Here is a 22,852-nt window from a genome sequence, read left to right as displayed (position 1 = left end):
CTGATTGGGTACAGTGAAGTCTATGTTAGTAGCAGTGCCAGTCGCGGTTGACCCATCATCATCTCGCGTCGCGTCGCTCTCGGATCGGGAGGCCGAAGCATACCTTATACTAGTTCCTGAGCCCCCTGTTGCCAAACCGAGCAGTCCCGTGTCGGGCACCTATATGCGATGTCATTGCTGTTACCCCAAACTGCTCCACAGACACCTTCAGTACCAGCTGCCTGCTTCCTGAGTTCATCAATTGCTGTTACCCCGACCTTCGATTTCTACAGCGAACCTCATGCCAAATTGGAAGCCAGGCAGTTGCGAAATCTGCTAATTTCTTGATCTTTTCAAATCCGCTCTAAGGGCTCGCTTTAGGCTGTTGTTAAGAGATGGGGGAAATAGGAGGAATCGCCCAATGGTCCAGGGATCAAAGAAGAAAAACAGCCATTCGAAACTGGCTTGTTAGCTTATTACCGAGTAGTGGGGCTTGTTTGCAGCCGCTAGTAGAAAGACACGCCCTTGTGGGAATATATATTGCGAAAATGGAATGCCGTGATGGTTACGCAATGACTGGTTCGACTCCAGTGTGTTCCCGTCCCTAGACCTCAAGTTAGGTCAGCCCTCCCCCAACCGCCCCGTAAATCCGATTTCCCGGTCATCTGGTGCATTCCCGGGTTCAGGGTTAAGCCTTGTAGTATCCAGTGGGCAGCGCCTAACCAGCCATATATCGCGTATTCAATGCACCCGGAGATGCACGAGACATAGCCCGCTAACACGCAAATTGCCTTTTTTTATTTAGTGACGAGTTTTCAAATTCGTGTGTTAACGGATTATCTCTCGTGCATCTCCGGGTGCATTGAATACGCGATATATGGCTGGTTAGGCGCTGCCGTATCCAGTGGTGAACCCGGAACTTCTGCTTCCGCGTTGGTTAGCTAGGAGGTAGACCTGTTGGACATTCAAACGAGACAGAGGTAAAGTTGTGGGCCCCATGGTATTTTAAGTGTTTGAAATATGTTTTTGTATTATACATTTCTTTTTGCATGTGTGACAAGTGTCTATTTAAAAGCTTTGTCAAGCTTTGTCCTTAACTTGTTTAAAAGCTCTGTCTTTACCTTGTTACGATAGAATTTGTCTTTGCTTTTATACATTACGGTTTCAGACTAGTGAATTGCGGTTTGTCGTTAACTTGTTTAAAAGCTCTGTCTTTACCTTGTTACGATAGGATTTGTCTTTGCTTTTATACATTACGGTTTCAGACTAGTGAATTGCGGTTTGTCCTTAACTTGTTTAAAAGCTCTGTCTTTACCTTGTTACGATAGAATTTGTCTTTGCTTTTATACATTACGGTTTCAGACTAGTGAATTGCGGTTTCATACTAGTGAATTGCTACAGCGTTTGAGGTCCAGTTCAATTTGACAGCCTTTGCACTTCAATTGCGGTTTCATACTAGTGAATTGCTACAGCGTTTGAGGTCTAGTTCAATTTGACAGCCTTTGCACTTCAATTGGTGATCTGTTGCAAACCGCTTTACCTTGTTACGATAGAATTTGTCTTTGCTTTTATACATTACGGTTTCAGACTAGTGAATTGCTACAGCGTTTGAGGTCCAGTTCAATTTGATAGCCTTTGCACTTCAATATTGGCGATCTGTTGCAAACCGCAGTATTCTGGTATGCGTTATTCTTTCACAATATTCTGGTATGCGTTATTCTTTCACAATATTCACGTATAAAGGAAATGCTTGAACAGTGTCGAAGGTTCCAAGTCACTCCATGAAGTCTACATCGACTACATCTAAGTTGTTGTATTTAGAAATAATAGAAAACTGAACTTACGCTGAAAGAAACTTATTTTCTGTTTTCATTAGTCTTTTTTTGGGAGGAAATTTTAATGAAATGACAGTGCACATGGAAATGTCCTACAGAGTAGGTGGCTATACATACTTATATGAGCCACTTTGGTGGGATGGCATGATTACTAGTAAGTGCATATTTTCTGCTTGATTCTTACACTTTTCCTATGCTTTCAGTTGTGTAACTGGAGACCGAGTATGAACAATTGCTTTATAGCATACATAACATAACGGTTTTGTGTTTTGTGTTTCAGACACCGATTCTTGTTCCGTCTTTTAGTGAAGTAAAAAATGCTTATCTAATTATAAACTTCTCAACATGGTTTAGTTATATGATTTGAGAATATGTGTATTGTTTTTTGATTTATTGCACCAGTAGTGTAATGATCTTTCCTTGCAAAATTCAAACTATACTTCCTGCCAAATTTTGTTTTTACATGGCTAATCTCTGTTTTCTTCGTGCTCTATACATTTTGCTCCCCTTTGGTGTTTGGCATTCTGCTCTCCTAGCAATATCTAGAGACAGGAAGCAATAGTTTGCCTCAAATCTAATTGCCTTATGGACCATATTGATATGCACTTGCTTATCAATATTTGCTTAGTTAAAATGCCATGAATTGTTTTGTTTTTATTTTTAACTTTGCATTTCCCTTATTATGTTGCCATTTACAGTCCATATGTAATCAAGGTTGATCCTGCTTATAGTAAAGAAGTGGTTTAAGTGTTCTGTTTCTAACCTCAATTATGGTTCCAATTCTCCATTTGGAGTGTTGAATAATAGGAATTCAAATGCAAACCTTGGTCAGCTACATAAATGGTCAACACGGCTTCTTTGGAACCTTTTATCAGCATTATATTTATTTGTCCTAGTTTATAGTTTTTGGAACGTACTGATTCTAATGAAATGACAGTGCACATAGCAATGTCCTGCGGGAGTACGCGGCTATATATACTTATATGAGCCACTTTGGTGGGCTGGCATGATTACTAGTAAGTGCATATTTTCTGCTTGATTCTTACACACTTTTCCCTATGCTTTCAGTTGTGTAACTGGAGACCGGGTATGAACAATTGCTTTATTGCATGCATAACATAGCGGTTTTGTGTTTCAGACATCGATTCTTGTTCCGTCTTTTAGTGAAGTCAAAAATGCTTATCTAATTATAAACTTCTCAACATGGTTTAGTTGTATGAGTTGAGAATATGTGTATTGTTTTTTGATTTATTGCACCAGTAGTGTAATGATCTTTTTTTCCGGCTATGTAATTCTTTTTACAAAATCGTTGTTCAAGTTTTGAACATTTGCGAGAGTCACTAATTATTGTTTTTAAAACTTCTCAGTTTGCCCAGTGTTTTAGCCCTTTTCTTCTCATTTGGTGTTGGGTTGAATTTGAGAAGTTTCTCAAGCAAATAATTGATTTGTTTAGATCTACAACAGATTTCAGTGGCAGCCCATACATGTCTTGGCTTCTGTTTGTATAAACTTTTCCAATTCTGAACTATTTCTTCACCAGGTTTGCTTATAGTTATCGGTAAAACCCTCTAGTGGTATAAAACTACGAACTCACGAATGGTAGATAAAAATCAATCAGTGACCCAGATCGTGAATTCAGTTTCTGATAACACACACATTTGACGCTCAAAATACGTAGATAGAGAGGACTAAACTACTTATTATACATTACAGCTTCCGGTTGAATGTACTAACACTTGTTTGCAACATGGACTTGTTAAAGGTTTAGGCCATTCGCATAACATCCATGCATGTGCCAAAGAGTGAAGACTTACGAATTGTTAAAATAGATCACAGCAAATTCTAAGTGGGATCTGTTATTTAAAGCCTCAGTTTGAACTGCAAGTTTTATTTTCCTTCTATAGCTAGTTTGGATACGCAAACACTTCTTCCTCCATCTCAGAAGGAGGAGATTCCTGCTTTTGCTGATATGGCAAAAATGCCAAAAGAACAAAACGCTTTGCCAAACCCTTTTGCTATGGATTCCAGAATGTTCATTTCTTGTCTGAGTGATTCTTAAGTTGTAACTTGTAATAATATTTAGCTCTACTTAGAATTGTGGATTATTACAGCTCGTTATATTAAATTGTTTTCCATAAAATTATTACTCATATTCTCTGTTGAATATGATCAGTTAGAATGACAGGAATCCTATTTGAGTTCATTTACTTCAATCTGTATGTGGAAATGGTTTCCCTGATCATACTGTATTTCTTGGATAACACACAATCAGACCACTAACTTCTGATTCATAGAAATAATTTTTTATTCTTAGAAGTGACAGTTAGCAATGGACTGCCCTGGTCCAGTCTGCTTTTACATTCATAGAAATAATTTTTTATTCTTAGAAGTGACAGTTAGCAATTGACTGCCCTGGTCCAGTCTGCTTTTACAGTACTGGAAATTAATCTGACCAGGAAAAAATACATGCTGAAAATTAAATTATTATTTTCAGTGCTTACTGCCCAAGTTGAGCGTGAATCTGATTGAATGTTTCAGCTCGTTTTCCTTTCAATTTTCATCTTTTTGATTTGTTTACTTGTTTTTACGGTGCATCCCTTTTCGTGCTTTATAGCATAAAGAGTTGTGTGATTTGACTACAGCATATCAGTCTGTAAGTAGGTATCTTTTGGTTCTCATCCACTAGAATAAGTGACATAACTATTGAAGCAAAAATAAATCTGCCAAAAATTAACACATATTAGGGCTTTTATTACATGGAGACAGAGAAATATAACTTTTATGCTCCTTGTTTGTCCCTTTTAAGATATAGATGAAAATGAGCTGTTAATTCAAGCAGTTACAAACAGCAATGAAACAAGTTATTGGTTTGATCATATAGTTTGGTGTTTGGCATTCTGCTCTCCTAGCAATATCTAGAGACAGGAAGCAATTCTTTGCCTCAAATCTAATTGCCTTATGGACCATATTGATATGCACTTGCTTATCAATATTTGTAGGTTCACTGTCTATCAAATATGTGTTCAAAGTTCAAACAACTGCAGCTTTCTTCCAATGCACAGTAATCTAAATATAGGGGTCTCAACTTTGTAAATGTTGAGATTTTGAAGTTTAAAACACAACTCAACTGTACTGTTTCTGAAGTTAAAGAAAAAATATGAATGTTGAGAAACGATGAAGTAGAACTTGGAACCCTGTAGAATTAAATTTATAAGTTTAACTTCTGTTATAGGAATAAAGATTTCCTTCAATAAATAAGGAAAAGCAATTTTATAAGTTTGAAAAATGTAAAAACCTTTGAAGAAACAACAAGAACAGAACCTGGCACCCTTGACATCTCAAACCTAACCTAGTTTGTCAATTGCATAACTAGGTTTTTAGATCCTGTTACCCTTTTGAGTATATTTCCATCTTGGTATGGACACTTAAGATTTCTCCCATGCAGACAGGAATATTATGCTTGTCCAATCTGAACGGGATTTTATTGTATAGTATGTGAAAAGGTCAATTGTTTCACCTCTCAGTTGACCTCTTTTCTGACCAGATTCTGAGATATTTTTGAAATAGTGCATTAACATTAATGCATGAGCATGGAGTACCCTTCCATCAAAGTCAGCCAGGATTTAACGTGGCCCCTATTGCTTTTTCATGTCTCTTCACAAAATGATTATCATATCGCTGACTGTCATATCCTTTCTTCTGTGCAACGAGAAGTTCGAGCCTGTCGCACTCAACTGCCAAAACCTCACTTGCAATCTAACACCAAGATTTTATTTGAGATTTGCCTCTGATGTTAGATACATCACTTAATTTCCGATTTACTTTTGCTGTCACATACATCATTTCATATGCCATCTGCCTCCGATGTCAGATAAATCACTTAATTGCACCGATTGCTCACTTAACTGCACCGATTGCATATCAAATTCCGCACCTTGCATCTTGCAACATTGAAATGGTAAGTTTTTTGTTTTATGGCGATCATTAAACACAGGTTTGCTCCAATAAATGCTCTTCATATTGGATTATATCCTCTCCAATCTGATCTTGAAGTATTTCAACTCCATTTCAAATCAATCCGTATATGTATTTATTTCTGCACCTGTCAGAAATTTATCCCGCATTGAAGTGTTGCGATCTTGCACGGGTTTCCCTATTTGGTTGTACAGGACTTTTCGGTTGCATCTCTTTTAGCACATAGGTTCCAAAAACGCTCGTTCCACGAGGTTGAACAAGCCTATACAAACATCCATTACCCACTGTCTTTCAATCTTTTCAAATGATTACCTCTTGCTTGCAGTAAAATATTCCCAAAAACTCAGTTCCATTCACACTTAAAACCAGCTTGCAAACACGTTGAACTCTTTTATAAATTGGCAAAAGCAATGCCTAATTTCTCGCCTACAAAACATAACTTCCTTCTGCACCTACATATTGACATACATCTCTCTGCTTCACATAACATGGAATCCATTAGCATAAGCCAACTTACTCAACTGGCAGCATTGTTTCTCTTAGCACTTGTTCTCATGACTCTTCTGATTATGGACATCGTAAAAGTAGAAGCACAAAGAAAAAAGAAACCAAGAAACAGCCACTAACAATAACATCTCGAACGAGGAGCATAGGAATCTACGGCAAGTACTCGGCTATTAGACTATCCAGAGGAGCATACGAATCTACAACAAGTACTTGGCTATTAGACTATCCATCTACTGCTTCTGCCTCTACAGCATCCTTGCCAGGGAATAGAAATAAGTGGCTTTTGGGTTCAATTCTTTTCCTTCTTCTGGGTATGGTTTTGCACAATGATTATGGAGTATATTTGAGTTACAGCTCACATTTTTTAGGAGAGATTGTCAAAATTCTGAATCTCAGGCCTATTTTTGCATTATTTTACGCGTTGTCTCTGTTCTGATTTTGAGCCTAATCCAAGTATCTATGGCATTCTAGTTTCATGGAAATATTATCATTTATGTGGGATAATTTATGAGGTAGTTTAGAAATCGAACCTCATGCCAAATTGGAAGCCAGGCAGTTGCCAAATCTGCTAATTTCTTGATCTTTTCAAATCCGCTCTAAGGGCTCGCTTTAGGCTGTTGTTAAGAGATGGGGGAAATAGGAGGAATCGCCCAATGGTCTAGGGATCAAAGAAGAAAAAAAGCCATTCGAGACTGGCTTGTTAGCTTATTACCGGGTAGTGGGGCTTGTTTGCAGCTGCTAGTAGAAAGACACGCCCCTACGGGAATATATATTGCGAAAACGGAATGCCGTCATGGTTACGCAATGACTGGTTCGACTCTAGTGTGTTCCCGTCCCTAGACCTCAAGTTAGGTCAGCCCTCCCCCAACCGCCCCGTAAATGCGATTTCCCGGTCATCTGATGCATTCCCGGGTTCAGGGTTAAGCCTTGTAGTATCCAGTGGTGAACCCGGAACTTCTGCTTTCGCGTTGGTTAGCTAGGAGGTAGACACGTTGGACATTCAAACGAGACAGAGGTAAAGTTGTGGGCCCCACGGTATTTTACGTGTTTGAAATATGTTTTTGTATTATACATTTCTTTTTGCATGTGTGACAAGTGTCTATTTAAAAGCTTTGTCTTTAACTTGTTTAAAAGCTCTGTCTTTACCTTGTTACGATAGAGTTTGTCTTTGCTTTTATACATTACGGTTTCAGACCAGTGAATTGCTATAGCGTTTGAGGTCCAGTTCAATTTGACAGCCTTTGCACTTCAATTGGCGATCTGTTGCAAACCGCAGTATTCTGGTATGCGTTATTCTTTCACAATATTCTGGTATGCGTTATTCTTTCACAATATTCACGTATAAAGAAAATGCTTGAACAATGTCGAAGGTTCCAAGTCACTCCATGAAGTCTACATCTAAGTTGTTGTATTTAGAAATAATACAAAACTGAACTTACGCTGAAAGAAACTTATTTTCTGTTTTCATTAGTCTTTTTGTGGGAGGAAATTTTAATGAAATGACAGTGCACATGGAAATGTCCTGCAGGAGTAGGCGGCTATACATACTTATATGAGCCACTTTGGTGGGATGGCATGATTACTAGTAAGTGCATATTTTCTGCTTGATTCTTACACTTTTCCTATGCTTTCAGTTGTGTAACTGGAGACCGAGTATGAACAATTGCTTTATTGCATACATAACATAACGGTTTTTTGTTTCACACACCGATTCTTGTTCCGTCTTTTAGTGAAGTAAAAAATGCTTATCTAATTATAAACTTCTCAACATGGTTTAGTTATATGATTTGAGAATATGTGTATTGTTTTTTGATTTATTGCACCAGTAGTGTAATGATCTTTCCTTGCAAAATTCAAACTATACTTCCTGCCAAATTTTGTTTTTACATGGCTAATCTCTGTTTTCTTCGTGCTCTATACATTTTGCTCCCATTTGGTGTTTGGCATTCTGCTCTCCTAGCAATATCTAGAGACAGGAAGCAATAGTTTGCCTCAAATCTAATTGCCTTATGGACCATATTGATATGCACTTGCTTATCAATATTTGCTTAGTTAAAATGCCATGAATTGTTTTGTTTTTATTTTTATTTTTAACTTTGCATTTCCCTTATTATGCTGCCATTTACAGTCAATCTGTAATCAAGGTTGATCCTGCTTATAGTAAAGAAGTGGTTTAAGTGTTCTGTTTCTAACCTCAATTATGGCTGCAATTCTCCATTTGGAGTGTTGAATAATAGGAATTCAAATGCAAACCTTGGTCAGCTACATAAATGGTCAACACGGCTTCTTTGGAACCTTTTATCAGCATTATATTTATTTGTCCTAGTTTATAGTTTTTGGAACGTACTGATTTTAATGAAATGACAGTGCACATGGCAATGTCCTGCGGGAGTACGCGGCTATACATACTTATATGAGCCACTTTGGTGGGCTGGCATGATTACTAGTAAGTGCATATTTTCTGCTTGATTCTTACACTTTTCCTATGCTTTCAGTTGTGTAACTGGAGACCGGGTATGAACAATTGCTTTATTGCATGCATAACATAGCGGTTTTGTGTTTCAGACATCGATTCTTGTTCCGTCTTTTAGTGAAGTCAAAAATGCTTATCTAATTATAAACTTCTCAACATGGTTTAGTTGTATGAGTTGAGAATATGTGTATTGTTTTTTGATTTATTGCACCAGTAGTGTAATGATCTTTTTTTCTGGCTATGTAATTCTTTTTACAAAATCGTTGTTCAAGTTTTGAACATTTACGAGAGTCACTAATTATTGTTTTTAAAACTTCTCAGTTTGCCCAGTGTTTTAGCCCTTTTCTTCTCATTTGGTGTTGGGTTGAATTTGAGAAGTTTCTCAAGGAAATAATTGATTTGTTTAGATCTACAACAGATTTCAGTGGCAGCCCATACATGTCTTGGCTTCTGTTTGTATAAACTTTTCCAATTCTTAACTATTTCTTCACCAGGTTTGCTTATAGTTATCGGTAAAACCCTCTAGTGGTATAAAACTATGAACTCACGGATGGTAGATAAAAATCAATCAGTGACCCAGATCGTGAATTCAGTTTCTGATAACACACACATTTGACGCTCAAAATACGTAGATAGAGAGGGCTAAACTGCTTATTATACATTACAGCTTCTGGTTGAATGATCTAACACTTGTTTGCAACATGGACTTGTTAAACGTTTAGGCCATTCCAGCATAACATCCATGCATGTGCCAAAGAGTGAAGACTTACGAATTGTTAAAATAGATCACAGCAAATTCTTAGTGGGATTTGTTATTTAAAACCTCAGTTTGAACTGCAAGTTTTATTTTCCTTCTATAGCTAGTTTGGATACGCAAACACTTCTTCCTCCATCTCAGAAGGAGGAGATTCCTGCTTTTGCTGATATGGCAAAAATGCCAAAAGAACAAAATGCTTTGCCAAACCCTTTTGCTATGGATTCCAGAATGTTCATTTCTTGTCTGAGTGATTCTTAAGTTGTAACTTGTAATAATATTTAGCTCTACTGAGAATTGTGGATTGTTACAGCTCGTTATATTAAATTGTTTTCCATAAAATTATTACTCATATTCTCTGTTGAATATGATCAGTTAGAATGACAGGAATCCTATTTGAGTTCATTTACTTCAATCTGTATGTGGAAATGGTTTCCCTGATCATATTGTATTTCTTGGATAACACACAATCAGACCACTAACTTCTGATTCATAGAAATAATTTTTTATTCTTAGAAGTGACAGTTAGCAATGGACTGCCCTGGTCCAGTCTGCTTTTACATTCATAGAAATAATTTTTTATTCTTAGAAGTGACAGTTAGCAATTGACTGCCCTGGTCCAGTCTGCTTTTACAGTACTGGAAATTAATCTGACCAGGAAAAAATACATGCTGAAAATTAAATTATTATTTTCAGTGCTTACTGCCCAAGTTGAGCGTGAATCTGATTGAATGTTTCAGCTCGTTTTCCTTTCAATTTTCATCTTTTTGATTTGTTCACTTGTTTTTACGGTGCATCCCTTTTTGTGCTTTATAGCATAAAGAGTTGTGTGATTTGACTACAGCATATCAGTCTGTAAGTAAGTATCTTTTGGTTCTCATCCACTAGAATAAGTGACATAACTATTGAAGCAAAAATAAATCTGCCAATAATTAACACATATTAGGGCTTTTATTACATGGAGACAGAGAAATATAACTTTTATGCTCCTTGTTTGTCCCTTTTAAGATATAGATGAAAATGAGCTGTTAATTCAAGCAGTTACAAACAGCAATGAAACAAGTTATTGGTTTGATCATATAGTTTGGTGTTTGGCATTCTGCTCTCCTAGCAATATCTAGAGACAGGAAGCAATTCTTTGCCTCAAATCTAATTGCCTTATGGACCATATTGATATGCACTTGCTTATCAATATTTGTAGGTTCACTGTCTATCAAATATGTGTTCAAAGTTCAAACATCTGCAGCTTTCTTCCAATGCACAGTAATCTATATATAGGGGTCTCAACTTTGCAAATGTTGAGATTTTGAAGTTTAAAACACAACTCAACTGTACTGTTTCTGAAGTTAAAGAAAAAATATGAATGTTGAGAAACGATGAAGTAGAACTTGGAACCCTGTAGAATTAAATTTATAAGTTTAACTCCTGTTATAGGAATAAATATTTCCTTCAATAAATAAGGAAAAGCAATTTTATAAGTTTGGAAAATGTAAAAACCTTTGAAGAAACAACAAGAACAGAACCTGGCACCCTTGTCATCTCAAACCTAACCTGGTTTGTCAATTGCATAACTAGGTTTATAGATCCTATTACCCTTTTGAGTATATTTCCATCTTGGTATGGACACTTAAGATTTCTCCCATGCAGACAGGAATATTATGCTTGTCTGATCTGAACGGGATTTTATTGTATAGTATGTGAAAAGGTCAATTGTTTCACCTCTCAGTTGACCTCTTTTCTGACCAGATTCTGAGATATTTTTGAAATAGTGCATTAACATTAATGCATGAGCATGGAGTACCCTTCCATCAAAGTCAGCCAAGATTTAACGTGGCCCCTATTGCTTTTTCATGTCTCTTCACAAAATGACAGTAACAGATAAAACCACAGCTTAGCCATTTTATGTAAATTCTGCTTTCCATCTATAGAACCCTATGCTTATGCAGAGTGGAGTTATGGGTATGTATCTTCCCCTCATTACTTCCACTCTTTCCCTTTATAGATTGTCATATCGCTGACTGTCATATCCTTTCTTCTGTGCAACGAGAAGTTCGAGCCTATCGCACTCAACTGCCAAAACCTCACTTGCAATCTAACACCAAGATTTTATTTGAGATTTGCCTCTGATGTCAGATACATCACTTAATTTCCGATTTACTTTTGCTGTCACATACATCATTTCATATGCCATCTGCCTCCGATGTCAGATAAATCACTTAATTGCACCGATTGCTCACTTAACTGCACCGATTGCATATCAAATTCCGCACCTTGCATCTTGCAACATTGAAATGGTAAGTTTTTTGTTTTATGGCGATCATTAAACACAGGTTTGCTCCAATAAATGCTCTTCATATTGGATTATATCCTCTCCAATCTGATCTTGAAGTATTTCAACTCCATTTCAAATCAGTCTGTATATGTATTTATTTCTGCACCTGTCAGAAATTTATCCCGCATTGAAGTGTTGCGATCTTGCACGGGTTTCCCTATTTGGTTGTACAGGACTTTTCGGTTGCATCTCTTTTAGCACATAGGTTCCAAAAACACTCGTTCCACGAGGTTGAACAAGCCTATACAAACATCCATTACCCACTGTCTTTCAATCTTTTCAAATGATTACCTCTTGCTTGCAGTAAAATATTCCCAAAAACTCAGTTCCATTCACACTTAAAACCAACGTGCAAACACGCTGAACTCTTTTATAAATTGGCAAAAGCAATGCCCAATTTCTCGCCTACAAAACATAACTTCCTTCTGCACCTACATATTGACATACATCTCTTTGCTTCACATAACATGGAATCCATTAACATAAGCCAACTTACTCAACTCGCAGCATTGTTTCTCTTAGCACTTGTTCTCATGACTCTTCTGATTATGGACATCGTAAAAGTAGAAGCACAAAGAAAAAAGAAACCAAGAAACAGCTACTAACAATAACATCTCGAACGAGGAGCATAAGAATCTACGGCAAGTACTCGGCTATTAGACTGTCCAGAGGAGCATACGAATCTACAACAAGTACTTGGCTATTAGACTATCCATCTACTGCTTCTGCCTCTACAGCATCCTTGCCAGGGAATAGAAATAAGTGGCTTTTGGGTTCAATTCTTTTCCTTCTTCTGGTATGGTTTTGCACAATGATTATGGAGTATATTTGAGTTACAACTCACATTTTTGAGGAGAGATTGTCAAAACTCTGAATCTCAGGCCTATTTTGCATTATTTTACGCGTTGTCTCTGTTCTGATTTTGAGCCTAATCCAAGTATCTATGGCATTCTAGTTTCATGGCAATATTATCATTTCTGTGGGATAATTTATGAGGCAGTTTCATTTTTTAAGTTGTTTCTGAGGCATATCTAATACATATTATACAACATTTTCATGGATTGATTTCAATCACTTTCGACGCATATTTATTTGAGTCTGTTTCGTTGTCCTAAAGCACCCTATTCATGGTTCCCTAAGGAAATTTGAGCCCTAATGTGAGTTGGCCTAATTTTTTTATTTTCAAGCCCTAATTTGAATTTTTGTAACGAATTACACATTGAATTTGCAACCCCATGCAGGCAGCAAGATCTTTCAGGGAAGGTAGCAAGTTTGTTCGATGAAGGCAGATTGAAGCTTTGTTGTTCTGTTTACTTCAGTGAAACAGAATGGGTCTTCGTCAGAGGTCAGTTGTTCTCCATGCATTCAAGATATAAGTGGAGCTCCTTGCCCAGTCAGAAAGCTAGGCTCCATCTGTCAAAGAGAAAGCATGGTACCTCAGTGGAGGTTTGCAACGCCATCATGTTGGCTGCATGAATTACTAGAATTTCTACATAGGAAGTATTGTTGGTAATCTAATTTTGATGAATAAGGTTAATAACTGGACATATTTTACGGCTTGTCTCTGTTGTGATTTTGAGCCTAATCCAAGTATCTATGGCATTCTAGTTTCGTCGCAATATTAATATTTCTATGGGAGAATTTGGGAGAATTTATGAGGCAGTTTCATTTTTAAGTTCTTTCTGAGGCATATCTAATACATATTATGCAGCATTTTCATGGATTGATTTCGGTCACTTTCGACGCATATTTATTTGAGTCTGTTTGCTTTTCCTAAAGCACCCTATTCATGGTTCCCTAAGGAAATTTGAGCCCTAATATGAGTTGGCCTAATTTTTTTTTAATTTTCAAGCCCTAATCTGAATTTGTGTAACAAATTACACATTGAATTTGTCAGCTTTACTACTTGTAAGTATGTTTAATGGTTTATAATGCATGAATAGTGGTACTGCCCAGTCACTCCATGAAGTCTACATCTAAGTTGTTGTATTTAGAAATAATACAAAACTGAACTTACGCTGAAAGAAACTTATTTTCTGTTTTCATTAGTCTTTTTTTGGGAGGAACTGATGGGCTTCCAACCCTTTCAAGGGTGTGTATTCTCAAAACAACCCCACAAGAAATGCAAACAGGCCCTTCAGGTTTCCATTCAAGTGAACGTCAAGTGCAGCCCCTTGGATCAATTTGATGGACAGAACTGATATCCTTTCTTTACATATGCAACATATGGTTCTTAATGCCTTCCAATTGATTGCATGGTTTCAAAGTAAAACACTGCCCTTTCAACAATGAAAGTAGAATATCAGCTCTAGCAATCAGCATCAAAGTTATTAGGGTGGTGTCATCATCAAATATACTCTTTCAAACCACATCAGAATGAATGTTTACAAATATCGACCCTCCAAATCCTCTGAAAATAACATCATTACCCCTGCCGTCATCGGTTGGCTCTGGGTCAAACTCAGGTTGGCTCAGCATAAGTCATTTTAGCATCCAAAACATATGTACACACACACATACAATCCTCAGAGCACATGACCAACTGAGGTTCTGAGGCGCTCTAGTGATCTATTGAAGTTATTAGGGCTGAGGTTCTGTTGATAGATATTCCTGAATTACTCCACTTCAGTGCTGGTATTATATCTCTTTTCTCTGGCCCCAAAGGGTCTAGAAAAGCAGAACTTCAACATATGGATGTCAACCTTTAGTTGTTGTTAGCTGTAATTTCCACAAATGTTTAGTACTTACAGCTTTACAGCAATAACCACGCTGTAGTTATGTCTGAAATATGCCCTTTCTACGGCCATCTATATTCTGAACAGAGTACCTCCTGTTTAATAGATGGTTGAGCTTGTACAACAGAAAAAACAAAAGCTCCAAATGCTGAATGAGAAATGATTGATCTATTCTGCAGAAGATTAACAACAGCAACTTTTCCAAGTTTTACAATTCAGTCCAGCTCCTGCTTGACGGAATCCATTTGCTGTATATTGTAGGAAAGTGGACAACACCTTCCATCAATTTTGAGATTGTATCCTACACCGATATGCTAGTGATATTACTTGAAGGATTATGGTAGCCCAAGTAAAAAAGAGGTTGACAATTTCATGCCCAATTCACTGTTAGTAAGTTAAAAACTGAATTATATTGAGTGTGTAGACAAGTTGCACAAAGCGTTTGTATTGTGTTCTTGTGGCAGACCCCGGCAGGGACTACCGCCACGGTAGTGGCTCCCTTGTTCAGGTTAGGCTATGCTACCATGTTAAAAACTAAAATACGGAACTAATTACTCTTTTCAATATTCTCAAATAGTTAAATAAGATTACATGAGATACATCACTAATAAATGACCAGAATAAAACTCAATTGGGACTTAACTAATTAAAGCGAAGTGAAACTTATTATGACACTTAGATTAATAACTATCATACATAGTAAGTGGTTAGAATTACTTTCTCCAACATTAACACCTAAATTAATAGCTATTGACAATGGTTGGAATGAGTTCTCTCGCACTCGCTTAAAACTGATAAACCAACTTATTCGTACGATGTAGCTGTCCAAAAAATCTGAGTTGAAAAATGTAATAAAATTGAAAACTAGGGCCTGTCTGCCCTATCAATTGTAACTGTTAAACCCTCCCTCTCAAACAATAAAAATAAACAAGCAAAACGATTCAATTCTGAATAAAACTATTACAATCTAGGTGCCTGTTTAGACTGGCCAGCGATGATCCGATGTAAAGCTTTGACCGGCGAGCCTGCCAGAACAGTTACATGTCAGGTAGCGTGCTCTACATCTTCTCATAATGAAAAGAGCAGCCCAACAACTGGAATCTATCTAATATTTTTAACTATTACAGATTTGTAGGCATAACTACGAATTTAGCAAGTGAAACAGAAAATAGCAGTCTACCATCACTCCCCATAGTGGAAAAGCTTTCCCTACCTTGCGTACACAGATAGATAGTTTACGGATTTCTAAGGACAACGAGGCAGCCTCAACATTGGATAAGCAAGCAGCGGAGTTTGTCTTGGCATCTTGGTTGCACATGCTTCCTTCATATCCAGCTCTGATGGATCGCCTTCTACTCTCCAGTCGAACGTGTGCAACAACTGAGCCAATGTAAACTCAACCGTCAGAATAGCCATGGCAGATCCTGGGCATCTTCTTCTACCCGCCCCAAATGGAAGCATCCTGAAGTCTGATTGACCTCCGGATAAATCCATACCATTTTCTTCCATCTGCATAAATCTCTCCGGCTTGAAATCGGAAGCATCTGCCCCCCACACACCGGGATCCCTTCCTATAGCCCACAAGTTCATGATTACCATTGTTTTCTTAGGTATATAGTACCCCCCGACTGTGACAGCCTCTAGAGACTCGTGGGGAAGCGCTAGCGGCAACGATGGGTATAGCCGTAGGGTCTCTTTCACGACACAATGGAGGTATACCATGCTTGCCAGATCCGTCTCCTTTACTATACCTTGTTGGCCAACGACGGATTCGATTTCTTGCTGCAATTTCTTCATTGCATGAGGATGTCTTAGCAGCTCACTCATGGCCCATTCTAACACGTTTGCCGATGTCTCCATTCCAGCAGAAAACAACTCCTGCACCAATACAAATACATTGATAAAAGTTAGAGAATTTATTCATGTTTGATAATTTGAAAAGAATAGCAGTGGGCGATGGCATATGAACATACATATGTAATTGCCTTGATTATTTCACGTGTAACTTTTGCCTCCGTATTATCGTTCTTGGCCATCTCAAGGAGCACATCGATGATATCTTTAACATGACACTCTGCATCTGCCTCACCATTTCTGATGGTGGAGGCATTAATATGTTCATCTATCATTTTCTCAGCGAATGCATCAAATCTTGTGCTGGCCTTCTTTAGGGCCCGCTTGATACCTTGCAAATCAAGGCAATCCAAATAAGGAATGAAGTCTCCAATGTTTAAACTTCTGACCGCAATGGACACCTCCACCACCAGATCCGCGAACCCTTTGCCATCGGCCCCCAAGTCATTGTCAGAAAATTTCTTCCTCGCCAGTATTCGCCAAAGTATATTGGCTAGAGAAGTAGAGATGGCCTTGCTCACATTCACGGCAATCCTGCCACTCTCACTCTCTTCCCAAATGGAATGGATCATCGCAGACAGTTCCTCCTGTCGCACATGCTTGAAGGACTCGATTCTTTTGACAGTGAGCAGTTCTAACACGCATATTTTTCTCATTTTCCTCCAGTGATCTCCATAAGGACTGAAGGCAATATCTTTGAAGTTATAGAAGAAATATTTTCCTACCGATGTTAGAGGTCGGCTGGCAAATATCAAATCATGAGTTTTAAGAAAGTGCTTGGCCATCTCAGATGAAGAAACAACCACAGTGGGTACAGAGCCAAAGCGCAGAAACAAAATGGGACCATATTTCTCAGCAAGATTTTTGAGAGTACGGTGAAGAGGAAGTCTCAGTTGGTGGAAATTGCCGATGATTGGCCATGGATAGGGTCCAGGAGGCAATTTCCCATTCCTTCGACTCTGGTGCAATATCCAGCAGGAGAAGAAGAATATGAAAGTGGCTATGAAAGTTGCAGGCAGAGGCAGAGGCAGAGGCAAAGCCTGAAGCAACTTATCAAAACTCATAATGGAACATGCCCTCTTAGATCTTTGCACAACACGGTTAAAATGCAACCCATATCTGGTTAACCGTTCTTTATATTTGCTGATTTGATTGAATTTGATCGTATGTGGACAAATTTGTCAAACGAAACAGTGCGTGTACACCAAGTCAGATGCACTTTTGACTATCGAACGAACGCTCCATTCATGACACTTCAAATATCAAATCATAACACGGAAGGCTAAGGCTTTGATATAATCCTCGATTTGTGGCCAATTTTTGGTTTGATCACTCTGCTGAGTTTTGTTTTCACAGCAAGTCATTTCTGTGATTTTTGTTTTAAAAATCAACTTTATGAATCATTATGTAGATAAGTTTATTTATTTTGGAATATTATTTTTATAATTTATAATTTAATTATTTATTATTTTTAATTAGATGGTAAAAAATTAATTTTTAAAGATTATTTTTAATAATAATGTTATATCAAAGGTTATAGTTATGTTTTTTATTCTTTTAATTAAATTGACTAATTAAAAAAATGTCATGAATATGTACTATGGTTTTTGGGCATGTGGTATTAGTAAGCCATAGTTTTGGCCCATGGTATTCATAAGTTAAAAATTCCAATGGTAAAATGGGATGCATATCCATGCTTAAGAATCTTGCTACATGTTTTTTTAGATGTAAATAGTTTTAACTCATATATTACTTTTTTTATAATTAATAATAAAACATATAGTTGACTATGGAAGACCATTTTGTCCACATCAAAATATACTTAACTGAAATAGATTAGGATTAATAATGTTTGATCATTGTTTGATCATGATTGACCATGACTAATTCTACTTAGGCATGCTTAAATTTTTTTCCTCTTCTAATGTTGTTATTGGCAATGTGCTTGTGTCTGTACTAGAAATAAATCTAGCATGTGCTACATTTACTTTTCTTTGCAATATTGTCATTGGAAACATGTTTGTATTTTTGCTAAAAGTAATTCTAGCACATGTTAGATTTATTTCACCCTACAATGTTGTTATGTGTTTGTTTTTATGCTAAAATGAAATTTAACATGTGATATATTTATTTCACCTTGCAATGTTTTTATTGACAATGTGTTTGTGTTTGTGATAGAGGGTAATATAGAATGTTTTTTTTCACAATGCAATGTTGTTGTTGGCAACATGCTTATGTTTGTACAATATCCCATTCTTAGACCACATATTCCATATGAAGGGCCTTCTAATCATTTGAGGGTTTAACATTTTTTATATTGTAACAATAGTCTATGTAGGCATGGACTAAAACCTCATTGTCTCTAAAAGGCAAGGTCAAATGTCATAAGCATGGAGATGTCCCAGTAAATATTAGTATTGCAATGTGTTTATGTTTGTGCTAGAAGGAAATTTAGCATGCACTAGATTTGCTTTACAATGCAATGTTGTTGTTGGAAATCTTTTTGTATGCAATAGAACAGAGTCTAGCATGAGTTACATTTCCTTTGCCTTGTAATATTTTTAATGACAATGTGTTTGTGTTTGTGCTAGAAGGAAATCTAGTTTGTGCTAGATTTCTTTTGGTTTGCAATGCTTTTCTTGGAAATATGAATGTGTTCGTTCTAATAATAGCACGTGCTAGATTTCTTTCACCTTACAATGTTTTTATTGACAATATCCATGCTCTGCATCTGCGGACACTCTGTCTGATCTGCTTGCATCACGAGGAGAACTCAAGTCCTTAGGTGATTTGGGAGTCTGCGCATCAGGGGTTATGAACCTGGTGTGAACCTAAAGTGGCCGAATCATATAGAGAGTCGACCAGTCTATATATGTGTTTAAGTCTTATTCTGAGGTAGAGTCTATCCTTCGCCAGGTAGCCTCCAGTATTTCTTGTTCCCTGCGGACAACATAAAGCCCGGTAAATGCGAAGATAGTCAATCTCTGTAAACAAGTTCATCCATTCCGAAATAAAATGAGTACACCATTTTCAAGTTGAATACTCGGTGCATTTATAAAATCTGTTGTGGTAGTAGTTTTCTCTAAGCTATCATCCAAAGTTCACAGGAAGTTTGTAGGAAGTTCGCCAAAAGAATGAAGGGACGCCAAGGTCATTGTGAGGCAAAGAAACCGTTGTTGAGGCCATGAGAGCGTGAAAGTTCTAAGTAGGTTCACCACTGGTTCACCAGGAGTTGGCTATCAAAGAAGAATGAAGAGACACAACAAGAAGCAAGCTCGTGATAGGAGCCCCTGCTAGAAATTGGTATCAGAGCCAGTAACGTTTGGTTCAGAAGGTTGGTATTCAAAATATTATACTCATAAAAAGAATGGATTCTTTCCGGAAATCAATTTCTTTCCGAGAGTTAGAAGAAAGAGATTCAAAGGCTAAAGAAAATCCTTTAAGGGATATGTTTGCATCAAGTTCCAGTCGTGTTCTAAATTCTGCTGAACTTGAATATGAAGAACCCCAGCCTTCTGCCTGATGGGAATTACCTGCCATAGCTCTCTCAGAAGTGTATAGTGATTTGTCTGTTTTCCATTTAAAAGCCGCAACTAGGATTAGTATAAAAGAGTCTGTGAGACAAATACAAGAAAACTTAGATAATATCCAGACTATATCTCTGTTAAATCCAAAAGAATTACAGGCTGAGGCAAAAAGGTTGAAAACAAACTATCTGCATTTACGATGTATTCGAGTAGGAATCAGCAAACAAGCACACCTCCACTGCATTAGATGGAACAACGGTTGGAACTCCATCAACATATCCTCCTTTCAAAGGAATTGTGATTGGAGAAAATCAAAATGCAGCCAAAGCCATACCACTGGTACAGAAGGATGACAATGCTCTAGGCATTGATGGAAGAATACAGAAAGCCAGTGAACAGCTCAATTGGACAAATATTGCATTAAAAGGCTTAGAAATAAATGTAGCAAATTCTGCAGAAGTCAAGGAACAAATTGATACTGTGCAAGTATCAATTAATGATGTAAATAAATGTTTGAACAATGTACAATTTGATTCCAGTATGATTCGTTCTTATGCAAGAGAATCTTTATCTAAAATTGAAGGAGTAGAAGAAAAGTTAGTTGATCATTTAGATACAACTAAACATCTCATTACTGGTTTAACAAACAAAGTTGAAAAGTTAAATCTGTCAAAAGTTGAAAAACCAGTTCCAAACTCCTTTCTTGTAAAAAGAAGTATAAAGATTCAGGATCCTGTTAAAAATGTCAACAGGTTTCCAGCTTTATTTCCTAAAGAAGTAGTCTCTTCCTCAGAATCTGAGACTACAACAAAGATAACCATTGCATCCTTGTTCAAGGATGAAGAAGAAGATAAAGGGAAGGAACAGAAAAGTCAAGACACACAAATCTTCCCCATATATGAACCTCTGGAGCATAGGTTCACTAAATATCCAGCACCTGACATTGAAGGAAAAGGAAAGCTTCCTGAAGCACACACCTTTTTCCCAGATTCCCACAGAGAGTGGAACATAGATAACATGAGTGTAGGCCAAATCCGGCAGATGATTGACATGATGTATACATAATATAAACTCATGTGTCTTAGGGGAAAAAGTGAAATTGATGCTTGTAGGACAATTATTCAATGTTTTACAGGAACTCCCCTCAGGTGGTGGGAGACAGAATCTTCTTCTAAACTCATTGAAACAATGGAAGTAGAAGTCCTTAATGATGAGAAAGGAGATGTAATTCATAACTCTGATGGCACAGTTACCAGCAATATGATAGGCGCCTTGACATCAATGATCTTAGAACATTGGTGTGGGAGTGAAACAGAAATTGCTGACAAAAATGAAGTTATTTTGATAAATCTAAAGTGCCACAAAATGTCCCAATATGAAGACTTCCATATAGATTGGATGCAGAGAATCTATGAAGTTAAAGATTCTAAAAACCTGTTATGGAAATAGGTATATCTTACAGCCCTAACATCCAGATTTGTTGATTATATTAGATTGCAAGAAGTCTTTCAGCTACCTTTTGAATCATATACATGGAGTGAGATATATATTCACATTACAAAGACACTGGTAAGTCTTTGTACAAGCTCAAAGGTAAATAAATCTCTGGAAAAACTTTCCAGATTGCCAGACAAGAAGTCCATCTATAGCAAGTATGGACTCACCCTAGATGATCCTTTGGTCAAAAGAAGAAAAGCTAAGAAGAGAGCAAAGAGAGAGTTTAAAGAAACTTTCTACAAAAACAGAAGAAAATATCCAAAGGACAAGAAAATATTTTCTAAACCAGTGCGAGGCCAAGCCTCCAGAATAAAGAAAGGGTATTATAAGTATGTTCCCAAAACACACTATTATAATCCCTTCGATATTCACATGCACGCAGCCAAGCAGGAGAAGTGGAACAAAATAACTTGTTGGTTATGCAGACAAAATGGACATACATCTTCCAGATGTCCACAAGGCGAAGAATCAAAGCTAAACATAGGAAAGAAATCTGAGGCCTTTGCTCAGAAAGCCAAACAAGTTAAGCAAGAAAGAAGAGAACCAATTCTATGCATGAAATGTGGTTCTCGAGCACACAAAACAGAGCGCTGCCCAAATGTTACTATCAAGGAAATTGCTCAGCAACATCAGATAGAAGAATCATCTTATGATTCTTTCAGTTCTTCTTCTGTAGAAGAACTACATGCTCACATAGAACAATATTCAAATTCTAGTTCTTCAGATTGTTTATGTTCTGATCCTGAAGAATGTGCTTGTCATGCTCAATATGATTCTGATTCTGAATATTACAGTGAATCAAGTGATGAAGGGGAACGTCCCAAGCCCCAAAAAGAAAAAGTCCTCATGGCAGCAACAGAAGAAGACGAGCTGAAAATTCTATCCCAGATAAGAGCCATGGAGGAAGGAGATATGAAAAATCGCCTGATCGAGGCTTTTACAGATCAGCTCAAATCCAAAGCTTCCAAAGAATCGGGTAAGAAGTTCCTATTTATTGGTGCTTCATATGAAATAAATACAAAATCATTTCAAATGCATCATCAAAAGCGTGGTAGAGTGAGATCACTCACTCTAGGGGAAGTGAGCCATGAGATTCATAATCTCAAGGTAGAAATCTCTACAATAAAAACTCAAATTGCAGAGTTGAAGAAAGGTAAACAAGTGGCAAGATAAGAAGAAGATGATGAGCCATGGGATAATACTCAATATAGCAGTAATCAAGAGATTCAGGTTATTGAAGGAATGAAGGATCCAAATTTTGGATTCAGAGATATGAGATTATTAACCATGTCCTATCAGCAACACCATTTAAAGTAAATGTCTGCATAAAAGGGAAAATGTTTGAAATGGTTGCACTTTTAGATTCTGGAGTAGACATTAATAT

At 37.2% G+C, this 22,852-nt stretch overlaps 1 protein-coding gene and 1 long non-coding RNA gene across 5 annotated transcripts; one reads left to right on the top strand and one right to left on the bottom strand.

The window, feature by feature from the left end:
• The first annotated feature begins 825 nt into the window (after positions 1-825).
• On the top strand, positions 826-13,738 carry LOC149251963 (uncharacterized). 3 transcript variants are annotated; one of them, XR_016266940.1, is made up of 7 exons: positions 826-1,459; positions 1,585-1,658; positions 1,913-1,968; positions 2,752-2,830; positions 7,825-7,881; positions 8,664-8,742; positions 13,097-13,738. It is a non-coding gene; the product is annotated as an uncharacterized LOC149251963 (long non-coding RNA). The 3 variants fall into 3 exon arrangements; XR_016266939.1 differs by having other exon boundaries at positions 826-2,830; XR_016266938.1 differs by lacking the exons at positions 826-1,459; positions 1,585-1,658; positions 1,913-1,968; positions 2,752-2,830 and having other exon boundaries at positions 2,838-7,881.
• Positions 13,739-15,514: 1,776 nt separating this feature from the next.
• On the bottom strand, positions 15,515-17,558 carry LOC149251962 (cytochrome P450 750A1-like). 2 transcript variants are annotated; one of them, XM_089459640.1, is made up of 3 exons: positions 16,564-17,558; positions 15,804-16,468; positions 15,515-15,615 (listed from the first exon to the last, which is right to left on the bottom strand). In XM_089459640.1, exons 1-2 carry the CDS (start codon positions 17,506-17,508, stop codon positions 15,836-15,838), a joined length of 1,578 nt encoding a protein of 525 aa, XP_089315766.1. In that variant the 5' UTR covers positions 17,509-17,558; the 3' UTR covers positions 15,515-15,615; positions 15,804-15,835. The 2 variants fall into 2 exon arrangements, with proteins under 2 accessions (XP_089315766.1, XP_089315765.1); XM_089459639.1 differs by having other exon boundaries at positions 15,515-16,468.
• Positions 17,559-22,852: the final 5,294 nt, after the last annotated feature.

Source organism: Pinus tabuliformis, chromosome 7 (assembly GCF_031772625.1).
Source record: "Pinus tabuliformis cultivar Carrire ecotype Pingquan chromosome 7, CPIR1, whole genome shotgun sequence".
NCBI lineage: Eukaryota > Viridiplantae > Streptophyta > Pinopsida > Pinales > Pinaceae > Pinus > Pinus tabuliformis.
Note: the sequence above shows the minus strand (reverse complement) of the source record. Positions and strands in the feature narration are given on the sequence as shown.